This window comes from Mus caroli, chromosome 11 (genome assembly GCF_900094665.2).
Source record: "Mus caroli chromosome 11, CAROLI_EIJ_v1.1, whole genome shotgun sequence".
Taxonomy (NCBI): domain Eukaryota; kingdom Metazoa; phylum Chordata; class Mammalia; order Rodentia; family Muridae; genus Mus; species Mus caroli.
In genome coordinates, this window is record NC_034580.1 from 103,384,569 (window position 1) to 103,397,707 (window position 13,139).

Consider the following 13,139-nt stretch of genomic DNA (forward strand, 5'->3'; position numbering starts at 1 on the left):
ATCTTCATCCCCACCCTTCCAGAGTGGCCTACCCAGCTCCCGTGATTCTCAGAAACATGGGCAGGGGAACTCTCCTGGGGCCAGAGGCTCCTGGGTAGAGTGCTGGCTCTCCACCAGAGCAGAGCACGCAATGACATCCTGTGTCCTCGGCTGTCACTCTTCCTTTTCTTCAATCCTTGAGGAGGAGGCAATGTTTCTGTTTTTCTTCATCCTGCAGCAAATCCCTGGAGACTGCAAATAAATCCCTACCTGAACGCACATTAATATGAGGGCAGTCCAAAATTTTTGTTTTTTAAAGATAAGTTTTGTTTTTTAAATAAAAACTAAAATTCCTACCTTGCATTCTCTTTCGGATGGGCTTTAGTCTCTTTATTAATTCATTTATTTATTTAGACAGAGTCTAAGTAGCCCAGGCTGGCTTTAAACTTATATATATTTATTTATATGTACAGAGGGTTTTGCTTTTGCTTTGCATGCCTGTGTGTCTGCTGCCCTCGGAGATGAGAGGAAGGCACTGGAGTCCCTGGAACTGGAATCATGGATGGTAATAAAAAAACAACAGGGATGCTGGAAACCGAACCCAAGTCCTCTGCAAGAACAAGTGTTCTTCACTAAAGAGCCTTGAACTCTTAATTCTCCAGTCTCAGCCTGCCTGGTACAGGGTTATAGGTATGGGTCATCACACCCAGGTAATAATGTTTGTTTGTTTGTTTGTTTGTTTGTTTGTTTGTGTTAGGTGCTAGAGACTTATCCCTGGGCTTCGTAAATATTAAGTGGACATTCATTCACCCTAGACACTCCCAGTAGGCTCTAACAGGGACTATACTTCAGTGTCCCCTGGGTAGATACAAGGTCTAAGTCTCCAAGCTACCTTCAACTAGGGGAGACCCAGTACACACACTGTACACCTACACGAGGCTTAGGGATAATAACATCTGCTACCAACAGAGATCACAGAGAAACTGTAGCCCTCACAGCACCCATGAAACAGGGTTCACACCAGACATCAGAAGCCCTGTTCCAGCCCAGCCTCTACGCTAGCTATTGGGCAAGAAAAAGAATGTGCCCTCTACAGGCCTGGAGCCCTCTAGAAAACAAGACATCAAGACTACAGACACGCCTTTAATCCCAGCACTCGGGAGGCAGAGGCAGGCGGATTTCTGAGTTCGAGGCCAGCCTGGTCTACAAAGTGAGTTCCAGGACAGCCAGAGCTACACAGAGAAACCCTGTCTCGAAAAAAAAACCACACAAAAAAAAATTATTAAAAATTAAAAAAAAAAAAGACTACAGACAATTTAACTAGCTCTTCCAAGTCTAAAATTCTAGAATCCAGATGCCCCCCCCCGGCTCCCCCCACCCCCACCCCACCCCACCCCTGCTTTAACAACTTCCCCACAGGCTTTCACTTGACTCAAAGATGATGACTGTATTTAACACCAGTGATGTTTTCTATCTGTTTTGTTAGCTTGTCATTGTTCTTAATTAAAGTTAATCCATGAAGGGCTAAGGAAAGTCTCATACAACGCTACTTTGCCACCAAGCCAGGTGATCTGAACTCTATCCTCAGGACCCACTTGCAATAAGGAGAAACCCTACTCCTATAAGTTATCTGGACCTCCACATACATGGCAAACACACACACACAAATAAATGCAATTTTCTTTGATCATAGAAGGCCTGAGAGAGTTCTGCCAGCAATGTGGTGATTGGGCTGAGTTCCAGCCCCAGAGCCTTGTGGGGAAAAAACAGAGGAGGAAGAAGAGGAGGAGGAGGAGGAGGAAGAAGAGGAGGTGGAAAAAAGTATGGTGACTCCCCAGCACAGAGGAAGAAACAGGCAGATCTCTGGGGCTCACCAGTCAACCAGCCTAGCTGACTTGGCAAATAGTCCCAGGCCTGTGTAAGGCCTCATGTCGGGGGGGCGGGGGGGGGGGATGTGATCTGAGAAAGGACACCCAAGGTTGTTCTCTGGCTTTGGCTTCAACATATACACCAGCATATATAATCTCAACTAATCCATGGAATGTTACTTTTTAAATTCCTTATTCAGAAACTCTCAATCCCCGCCTCTCCTCTCGCACTGTGTGTGTGTGTGTGTGTGTGTGTGTTGCAAACCCGGGGCTTCAATCTTGCTCTGCAAGCTTTCTTCCACTGAAGCACCTACAAGCATACCATTAACACCCTGCTCTAGAGAGAAGCTCCACTTTATTTGCTCCGTCTCTCGGAGCTGTTCTCTTTCCTGGAACTGGGGAACATTTTATGTGTTAAAATAAGACTGGAGAGAGAGAGAGTAGAAGTCAATGCTATCTGTAACAATTCAAGGGACCCTGGGTTTTTTATTTCGATGACAGTGCTGATTATATCTGCTTTCAAGAAATGATTTTCCTTTTCCTGGATCAAACACTGTGGAGCTCAGGGAAAGGAAAAACAAACAAAAGCATTACCAGCACGCTCCTCCTGGCTTGGCTATTAACTAGTTGCGCAGCCTGGAATACAGCATTTAACCTTGTTTTGTGGGGGAGGGGAGCGCAACCAAAAAAGTTTCATGGCTGACTTCAAACTTACTTTATAGCTGAGGATGACCTTAAAGTTTCCAAAATCTCTCCAGCCTCCAATTCCCAAGAGCTGGGATTATTAGCATTTATCAGTGGAACAGCCATTACACCCATCCCCAGAGACTAGAGGCCAGAGGCCATGTAGAGTCAGGGGAGAAGGAAAAGGGACAGAGACCAGACACCGACTCTCCAAATCTCGGGCATTTACTTCCTTGGCAAAACCCAGTGAGTGCTACTAATTAGCGTCCAAAGTTAATCAGAAGCAAGCCCCAGAAGGTCCACACAGGTTACACCAAGTCCAAAGGGAGCCAGAAGCTGAAGTCAAAGTTGAGCTACCAGAGACCACTTAATGTGCAGGAACCACCTTCTGCTACCGAACACTTCAGTTACTCCCCAGCACTGAGTATTAAGGCCAGCTAGCAGGGCACCACCGTGGGATGGGAGAAGCTCTGGGGTAAGCTACAGTTTAAAAATTCAGATAGAATTTTTTTCTATCTGAGACCTCCAATCTAAACTGACAAAACAGAGAACAATTTCACAATAAGACCTCAGGCTGGGGATGTAGCTCAGAGGCAGAAGGTTGTTTCCCCTGCTCAAGGCCACGTTCAACCCCCAGAACCTCAAGTAGCATATAATAAAACAAAGTAAAAATAAAAGTTAAGGGCTGGTGAGATGGCTCAGTGGGTAAGAGCACCCGACTGCTCTTCCGAAGGTCCAGAGTTCAAATCCCAGCAACCACATGGTGGCTCACAACCATCTGTAACAAGATCTGGCGCCACTCTTCTGGAGTGTCTGAAGACATCTACAGTGTACTTACATATAATAAATAAATAAATCTTAAAAAAAAATAAAAATAAAATAAAACTTAAACATCAGAATATGACCTCATAGAAATGGAATCATACTTACTTTAGTCTAAACAGGTTTCACGTTCAGGATTTATAATTATCCTATAGGTAGAGCCTGGCTTCCTTGGCTGACTAAGAAAGGTCATTCTAGACAGGGGTGGCAGTGTACGCCTTTAAACCCAGCACGTGAGAGGCAGCAGAGTCAGGTGGATCTCTGAGTTTGAGGCTGGTCAAGGCTATAGAGAAATCCTGTAGAAAGAAAGAGAAAGAGAGAAAGAGGAAGAGAGAAAGAGAGAAAGAAAGAGGGAGGGAAGGAAAAGAGAAAAGAAAGGAAAAACCATCCGCCTAAACCATTCAAATGCACTTACTACCCTGAATACTTAAAACAAAGTCGGGGGAAATGCTCTGCCCGGTGCTTAATAAAGTATCTGAAGGAAACCAAGCAGGATAAAGAACAGATGCTAGCAGGGAAGAAAGAACGGCTGAGCCAGGTGACACATACTTAAGTCCAGCAGACAGATCTCCGTGAGTTTGAAGCCAGTCCGGGCTACATAGTGAGTTCTAGGACAGTCAGGACTACATAGAGAGAACCTGCCTCAATATTTGACTGAGTCCCATCGGTGCCCTAGGATGGCACAGTCCTATCTATTAACCACAGTCAAAGCAGGAAATGGAGTGGAAGCATAAGGACACCTCCAGGTTGCCCTGGTCCTGCTCAGCAGTCCCAGAGGTGGGGAGACAGCATGTCCACAAAGCACCAGGGAGGGGTGTGTGTGCACGTCCAATCCCATTCATTTGCCTTTCTTCATTCTCCACAAAACTGTATGCTGCTTCCCCATTGATAAGGTTAACTAACAGGCACCTAACTACCATTTAAGACCTAGTTCAAAATGCTGCCACCCCAGATGCTGCCAACACGGTGCGCGTTGATAAGCCTGGGGGTGAAGAGAGGGGCATGGCTAAGCTATCCCTCTCGGTCTTTGGCAGCCAGTGTAGAGTGTCAAGTGTTTTGTAAACTTCAGGCTACTTTGATCCTGCCTTGGATTGTCCTAGGGTCTCACCTTAACACTGGCGCCAGATGCAGAAGGAAGATTGCCACCACCACCACCCTGGGAGGTGGGGGGCAGGGAGCCAGCCATAGTCTGAGTAACACAAAAGCACAAGGCCCCTTTCACAAAGTAGTGAGTAGATCACAGGTCTGATAGATTAAATGCACCGGGTTTTAAATACAAATACGTCGCGGATCGCTGATTTCATTTGTTGCCACATCAAACCACAGGAGTCTTTCCCAAATTGCCTTGATTGGCTTCATGTTCTGGCTGTGTGTCCCTGGACAGTCGCAAAGCACTTATGAAATATCCAAAGAGGTGGGGAGAAAGGGGAACGAAAAGGAAGCCCGGGCCGGAGTGACCCTCACTGAGTCACTGTTTCCTCAATGGCGGAGCTCGCTGATGGGGAGAACGGGGGGCGGAGGAGGAATCGGAAGAATGCAAGCTGACCTGCGCGTGGAGGCCGAGCCCTTGAGCGGGGAGCCCCCCACCCTGCAGCCCCGATACTCAGAGCCAGGAGGGCCGGGCCCGACGGCCTGGAGCGCCCTCCGGTGGCCGCGCCGCAGGCCCCACCACTGGGGCTCTTCCTAAGACCACGCTCCCTACCGCGGAAGGAACGAGACACGCAGAAAGTTTCCGAGCCAGGCGGTCAGCAGAGGACAATCCAGATCGAGGAGGGAGCCTGGATGCTCGGCTGGGCAGGAGCCAGCGCCTAGACCGGAGGCGACAAGAAGTCGGGTTCTAAACGGACCCTCTCCAGGCCTCCCACATGCCCCCAAGGCGGGACTCTGGTCTGCAGATCCCACCCGCGCGTAATTTGTCCCTGCAAGCCCACCTTGTAAAGAGGACATGGGGACAGTGGCTACCACCACGGCCGGTTACCCCGATACTCCGGCTGCAGAGCATGCTTGGGCTCTTGTACTCTGTGCATTTGCTTAATTGGAGGGAGGGGGCGCAACAGCTCCCTGTGACGCATTGTGGTCCCCAGTAATCTGATTCTAGATGTCCCCGACGAGCTCACCTGGACTCCCCCGCCCCACCCCCACGCCGCCTTTCCTCTGCTGGGGTGAGGAGTGGGAACAGCGAATCCCCTGCCTCCTCCCCCTCCAGGCTCCAGGTTTGGGCGCCAGGGTTTCCCCGCCGCACGCAGTGGACCCGCCGGCCGAGTGGTGGCGGCTGGGGACCCGGGAGCGGGCGAGGCCGGGCGCTGTGCCTACCTCGTCCACGGTGAGCGGCATGCAGATTCGGTACTCCTTGAGCAGCATGTTCCTGCCGGCCTCAGACCTCGGGAAAGAAGGGGGCGTCCCAACAGATGAGCAAGGCTGGAGCCCAGAGGAGGGCAAAGACGCTGGGAACCGGCAAGCGAAGCAGCCCCGGTGGTGCGCTCAGCTCCTAACTGCCTCCGGTCCGCCCCGGAGCATGTCAAGCTTCGGGTCCCGGTGTCTGTGACTCCCCCGCCTCCTTCCTCGCAGAGATCAGCCCTCTCGGTATTGCAAAGTCAGGCACTGAGGGAGGGAGACCCGCGGGAGACAGCTCGGATCAGCAGCCCCGGGCTGGTAGGCGCGGCCACCAGATCAGGACATGCCCGGCGGCGGGCAAGAGAGGCAAAAAAGGAGGAGGAAAAGGGGTTTCCACAAATTCAAACAAACGCACGAAAGTCTCCTCTGGATCCTCCTCCGAAAGCAGAGCTAAACCTGGCGAGCCCCCTTTTTCTCCTACCCGTCTACCGTGGGTTAATGTCACCAGGAACACATTGCCGCGGGAGCAGGCGATGCTGACTTTCCAAACAAAGGCTCGATGGGCTCCTCTCCCCGGGCGGTAAACAAGATTTCCTGCTCTTTTTTAGGGCCAGTCCCCGAGTGTCTCCGGAGCTCAGCTGAGAGAGAAAAGGGAAGCCACAGCCGCCAAGGCTCTGCCCTGCTCTGGGCCCCGGGTGTCTTCAACCTAGGTGGTTGGCTGCCAGCGGCTTGCGCGCGTCCCCTCCCCCGAGTGCCTCGGCTCTGAGAGCGCCGTGCGTGCCCGTGAGTTTGCAGCCACCTCGCCGCGACTGGAGAGTCCGCGCCGAGCTGCAGTGTGCCTGGGGCAGGGAGGTGGGTGCGGGAGGAGCGAGAGCGACGAGGCTGACATCAGCAGCGGCCGCGGCGGGGAGGGTAGCCCCATCCGGCCAATGGGGAAATGGCAAAGAATGTGGAGGATTTAAACAAAACAGCATGTCTCTCCCCGTCTGCTGCCAGACGCCAGGGCTGTCCCAGAACCTAGAACAGCTAACGCCGAGGAGAATCGCAAAGAGGCTATCCTGGACTCTTACAACGTTGGATCTGTTTTCAAATGTAACCTGGGTGCCATAGGGCTCTCTACTTAGTCGCTTTGGAAACCGTTTCCAAAGTGCACTAGTGCCCCTTGACTTTGGGGCTGGGGGCGTGTTTACAAATGCTCACAGCGAACATTTTTTTCTCTCTGATGGAGTAAGCAAGGCCAGAGCAAGAGAAGTGATGTTTTTAGAGTGTGTTTTTCTAACATGCTCTCAAGGCGGAATTCTGCAGCAATGTTGGTGAAAACAGAGTAAAAATGCGTGCGCGCTCGCAACCACACACACAGAGAGAGAGAGAAAGAGAGACAGACAGAGACAGAGAGAGAGAGAGAGAGAGAGAGAGAGAGAGAGAGAAGCATTGCCTGTTACCTCTTTCTCCCTGGCTCTCTGCAATCCCACTGCAGGCTTCCCAGAGCAGAAAGAATAGGTTTTCGTGTCAGCACTCCTAAGTTCAAAAAGTCACAGTGAAATGTCAATAAAAATGCCCGGGGTGTTGGTATTTCATCCATATTAAACAGATCTCTCATTTTAACCACAAGAAGCACATTCTTTAGTTACTCAGGAAGCGGCATGTAACTGCTGAAGTCTGGTTTTCATTTGTCTGGCATTCGGTTGGGTTTTTTTTTTTTTTAAGCTTGTTTTCCTAAAAATGGAGAAAAAAAAAATGCATCCACTGCCTATAGGAGGATAATGTGTAAACATCACTGGCTCTCAAACACAGATGCATATGTTCACACATACGTGTGTGTGTGTGTGTGTGTGTGCATTTGTGAGTTCTGGAGACCCACATCCACCCATAGAGCTTGCATTGGGCAATGCAGACTCTGCAGGCCTCAATGGTATAGTACGTTAAAATGATGCTCAATAAGTCAGTAATCAACACAATGAGGGTGGGCTCTGGCTAACGTTGTCCCGATGACCCAAGTTTAGAGCACAGGGAACATGATCCAGCCTGCTAGGAAAATGACACCCTAAACATAGCTTATATTCTGGTTGAAAGAAAGGAAGAAAGAAAGAAAGAAAGAAAGAAAGAAAGAAAGAAAGAAAGAAAGAAAGAAAGAGACAAAGAAAGAAAACTATTTTCTAGATAAATGCTTCCCAAAGTTGGCTCCGAAATATTTACAGCAGCTAATTAAAGCTAAACCAAACACCCTGAGAAATTTTGTTTTGTTTTGTTTTTGAGACAGGGTTTCTCTGTGTAGCCCTGGTTGTCCTAGAACTCACTTGAAGTCCAAACTGGCCTTGAACTCAGAGACCTACCTACCTACCTGCCTTTGCCTCCCAAGTGCTGGAATTAAAGGTGTAGGCTACCACCGTCCTTCGTCCTTCAAGGTAGATTTATTAAATTTGACTTGATACTGTTGAATTGGAAGCTTGTGAGACAAAAAGAACCCAAACTGATTTTTTTTTTCTTTTTTTCCTTTTAGCAGAATGGCACTTAAATCACCTTCACAGTGGCTTCCTACTGTGTATTTCCAATTATCTCTAGACTGCTAATACTATCTAATGTAATGTGCATGGCATGTGGATAGTTGTTCTACTGCATTGTTCAGAGAATAAGGACATCTGCCATGTGTTCAGGACAGTACTGCTTTCTGAATATGTTCTGATCCGTGGGACAGTGGATGCACTGACAGGGAACCCACAGACACTGCTGGCTGACTGTACTTTTCTTCCACCTCACATTACAAGGTGACTTTCCCCAGTAGATTCTTTTCCTTTCTACTCGGCTTCCTTATTTCCCAGTCTCACTAATAGTGTGCAAGCACAGCTTTAACCATAGCAACTTGAAAGCCTTTGGGTGACAACAGGAGGCTCCAGGCTCTAAGACCTTCTCTCCCACTTTAGTTCACACCAATGGCCTCAGAAAACCTTCACTTCTCAGCTTTGATCCTTCTGCTCATCCCATTATTGCCTTCTTGGAGAATCCTTCATGCTATCCACGGCCTCATGACATTACTTTAAAGCCAAGCATTGACTATCCATCCCATCTGTTATGGAAAGTAACACCGATAGCAATATGCTGAATTGGTTAGGATATAATACTAGAGGTGTCTGTGTTAACATTAATACTACAGGGAACATATGGGAACATGTAGAGCAGATGGAATGAGGAAGAGAGGAGGTATAAAAAACGATCTGGGCGGGAATTAGGGGCGGCTAGTATTCATTACTATGGTTCTTGGTCTGGGGTTAGGGAGAGTTCATTCATAACTCATTTAGTCTTGGGGAAGAGGCTGCCATCTACTGGTCAAAGTGATTGCTTGCAAGTGTTTCAAGTCCTGCTTTCAGGAGCCACAAGTGAACGACAAGAATTTTACCTCCCTCCCTTCCTTCCTTCCTCCCTCCTTCTTTCCTTCCTTTCATTTGTTTTTCTATTGTTTATTTGTTTTGGTGGCTTTTTTTTTTTTTTTGGACACAAAGAGTTTCTGGAGTCTGGAGAGATGGCTCAGAGGTTAAGAGCACTGTCTGCTCTTCCAGAGGTCATAAGTTCAATTCTCATCAACCACATCTCCTCTCTGTAATGAGATCTGGTGCCCTCTTCTGGCCTGCAGGCATACATGCTGTATACAAATAATCTTTAAAAATCAAGAGAGAGGCCGTTTAATCCCAGCCCTTGGGAGGCAGAGGCAGGTGGATTTCTGAGTTTGAGGCCAGCCTGGTCTACAGAGTGAGTTCTAGGACAGCCAGAGCTATACAGAGAAACAAAAAAACAACAACAACAAAAAATCAAGAAAGAGTTTCTGTGTAGCTCTGGCTGTGCACGTGCCACCAGCCATACCCTTGTTTCTTTTAAGCCAATGAAGGTCGATGCTATCACGATAATGGTTGATAAGAGGTTCCATTAACGATGGAAAATCTGCAGTTATCTGTCATCCAATGTAAAAATGAGGGTGGAGCACAGAGAAAGCAAAGGTGTCACAGGACGGATGGCACGTATTTACATGAGTCACTGAAGGGTAAGAGCAGAATTCTTGGTCTCACTGATTAAATGCATCCATCTTCCACCATCCAGCATTTGGCTGTGTTGAGGAGGGAGCGACAGGGAATCAGTGTAAGATTCATCGATCCTATGCAAATGTCTAGTTACTCCGATCTCGGTATAGACAGCTTGTCCAAAAGGGTTATATTGGGTGGGAGGGGGGCTGGAAAGCTCTCATCCTACTCAAAGACCTGGGCTCATCTAGCTCTGCAGTGGAAAGGAGAAAGGGTTGAAAGAGGATGATTTAAAAAGAAAATATAGCCCTTAGGAGCTGGAGAGATGGCTCCATGGCTGGGCACATTTGCTCTTGTAGAGAGTACCAGTTCTGCTCTTAGCGCCCACATCGAGTGGCTCCCAACTGCCTGTATCTCCAGTTTGGGGCCTCTAACATCCTCTTCTAGCCTCCGAAGGCCACCAATACATGTGGAAAATTCACATTTAGGCACACCTATAATAACTTTAGGGCTGGAAAGATGGCTCAGTGGTTAAGAGCACTGACTGCTTGCTTTTCCAGAGGTCCTGAGTTCAATTCCCAGCACCCACATGGTGGCTCATGACCATCTGTAATGGGATCTGATGTCCTCTTCTGGTGTGTCTTGATGACAGTGACAATGTATTCATATAAATAAAATAAATAAATCTTTTTTTAAGATTTATTTATTAATTATATGTAAGTACACTCTGTCTTCAAACTCTCCAGAAGAGGGCATCAGATCTCATTACGGATGTTTGTGAGCCACCATGTGGGTGCTGGGAATTGAACTCAGGACCTTTGGAAGAGCAGTCGGTGCTCTTAACCGCTGAGCTATCTCTCTAGCCCTAAATAAATCTTTTTTAAAAATATTTATTTATTAGTATATCTAAGTACACCAGAAGAGGGCGTCAGATCTCATTACAGATGGTTGTGAGCCACCATGTGGTTGCTGGGTTTTGAACTCAGGACATTCAAAAGAGCAATCAGTGCTCTTAACTGCTGAGCCATCTCTCCAGCCCAAAATAAATAAATCTTTTAAAAAAGATTTTTATTTATTTATTATATATAAGTACACTGTAGCTGTCCTCAGACACACCAGAAGAGGGTGTCAGATCTCATTACAGATGGTTGTGAGCCACCATGTGGTTGCTGATATTTGAACTCATGACCTCTGGAAGAGCAGTCAGTACTCTTAACTGCTGAGCCATCTCTCCAGCCCCAATAAATAAATCTTTAAACAACAATAATAATAATAGCAATAATAATTTTTTTAAAAAATTCTTTCCTTGAGTAATGGTGCACACCTTTAATCCCAGCACTCAGGAGGCAGAAGCAGGTAGATCGGGAGGCCTTTGTCTATATAGTGAGGTCCAGGTCAGCATGAGATATACATTGAAACCCTGTCTTTCTAAAGGAAGAAAAAGGATAATGCCTATTGCCATTCCTGTTCTATTTTATATTACCAAAGTATATAAAGGGCCTTAATAAAGGCCCCTCTTTGCCTATTCTGACCTCACCCTTTATCACTTAGCTAAGGTGGTATCTGCCAGGCCAGCTCATGCTGAAGAGTGCATGAAAGACCTATCTCTTCACAGAGAGAGTATTCCCATCTACTGTGTGTAGCTGCCTGTCTGGAGTGGGAGGAGATGCGTGTAGACACATGCTCACACACGAGGAGACCAGTAGCCTTCATCCACCTAGCATTTTGAGGCACTCTCTCACTGGGACCTATTGCCCATCAGCGAGGCCATTTTAGACTAAGCTGGCCAACCAGAGAGCTCCAAAGATCTGCTGGTCTCTACTGAGATTACAAACCCGAGCTACCACGCCAGCACATGGGTTCTGAGGATCAAACTCAGGCCCTCAAGCTTTCTCAGCAAACACTTTGCTAAATTTGCTGTCTCCCAGCTCCTTTCTGATTTATTTATTCATTCCCCCCCCCCTTCAGTGCTGAGGACTGAACCCTGGGCCTTACAAGGCAAGTGCTTTATCACTGACCTAGGACCCCATCCCAAACATTCAACTATTTTTAAGATAAGGAGCTTAAAAAAAAAAGAAAAAAAAAGATTTATTTTTATTTTATGTGTATGAGCATCGCCTGCAAGTAGGTTTGTGTGTACCATGTGTGTGCCTGATGCCCATGAAGGCCAGGAGAGGGTGTCCTATCCTCTGGAACTTGAGTTACAGATTGTAAGCTCCCATGTGAATGCAGGGAACCAAACTTGGGCTCTTTGCAAGAGCAGTCAGTGTTCTTTTTGTGGTTTCTTAGGACAGGGTCTCTCTGTGTAGCTTTGACTGTCTTGGAACTCACTCTATGGACCAGGCTGGCCTCGAACTTAGAGATCCACCTGCCTCTGCCTCCCAGTGTTGGGATTAAAGGCGTGTGCTACCACGCCCGGCTATTAAAATTTTTTTTTATCTGTATGAGAATTTGACCTTCATTTATGTCTATGTATCACATGGGTACCTGGTGACCAACCCAAGGAATCTAGAAGAGGGTATCAGTTCCCCTGAGCCCGAAGCAACAGAAGATTGTGAGCTACCATGTGGGTGCTGGGAATTGACCCAGGTCATCTGGAAGAGCAGCCAGTGCTTTTAACTGTAGAGCCATCTTTTTATCTCCTTACCGGGGGTTTTGATATAAATTATTGTTATTGTTAAAAAAAATAATGTTTAAATTTTAAAAAATTAAATGGGGGCTGGAGAGATGGCTCAGCGGTTAAGAGCGCAGACTGCTCTTCTAAAGGTTGTTGAGTTCAAATCCCAGCACCCACATGGTGGCTCACAGCCATCTGTAATGAGATCCGATGCCCTCTTCTGATGTGTCTGAAGACAGCTACAGTGTACTTACATCTAATAAATAAATAAATAAATCTTTTTAAAAAATTAAATGACTGTGATAAACCCAACACTGGCCTCCAAAGATATCAAGTTCCAGCTCTGAGAACCTGAAAATGTTGCCTTATACGGGATCTTTGGAGATGTGACCAAATTAAGGATTTTGAAATGAAGTAGTCATCTTAGATGCGACCTAAAAAGTGTATGCAATAGAGAGAGCTAGCTATTTCTTTCTTTCTTTCTTTTTTCTTTTTTTCTTTTTTTCTTTTCTTTTCTTTCTTTCTTTTTTTTTTTTTTTTTTTTTTTCTTTTCGAGGCAGGGTTTCTCTGTGTAGCCCTGGCTGTCCTGAAGCTCACTCTGTAGACCAGGCTGGCTTCAAACTCAGAAATTCACCTGCCTCTGCCTCCCAAGTGCTGGGATTAAAGGCGTGCGCCACCACGCCCGGCCAGGTTTTACTTCTTTAGGTGTGACACTTTCTGCCTAAGTTCATAGTTCTCCCCCCCCCCCAAATAGTTCTGTGCTGGAACTTGACTGACATCCATCACTTCCTCTCCCACATGTAGGCTGGGGCTATTGTCTTTGTA

The 13,139-nt window shown here is 47.2% G+C and overlaps 1 protein-coding gene and 1 pseudogene across 2 annotated transcripts in view; one reads left to right on the forward strand and one right to left on the reverse strand.

Moving 5' to 3' along the window:
- Positions 1-5,194, forward strand: part of LOC110306221 — a 31,819-nt pseudogene extending 26,625 nt beyond the window's left edge.
- Positions 1-6,536, reverse strand: part of Pitpnc1 (phosphatidylinositol transfer protein cytoplasmic 1) — a 265,034-nt gene extending 258,498 nt beyond the window's left edge. For both annotated transcript variants that reach the window (XM_029483564.1, XM_021177132.2), the window contains exon 1: positions 5,667-6,536. In XM_029483564.1, coding sequence (XP_029339424.1) covers positions 5,667-5,714 — 48 coding nt within the window. In that variant the 5' untranslated portion in view covers positions 5,715-6,536. The remainder of the gene's footprint in view (positions 1-5,666) is intronic.
- Positions 6,537-13,139: the final 6,603 nt, after the last annotated feature.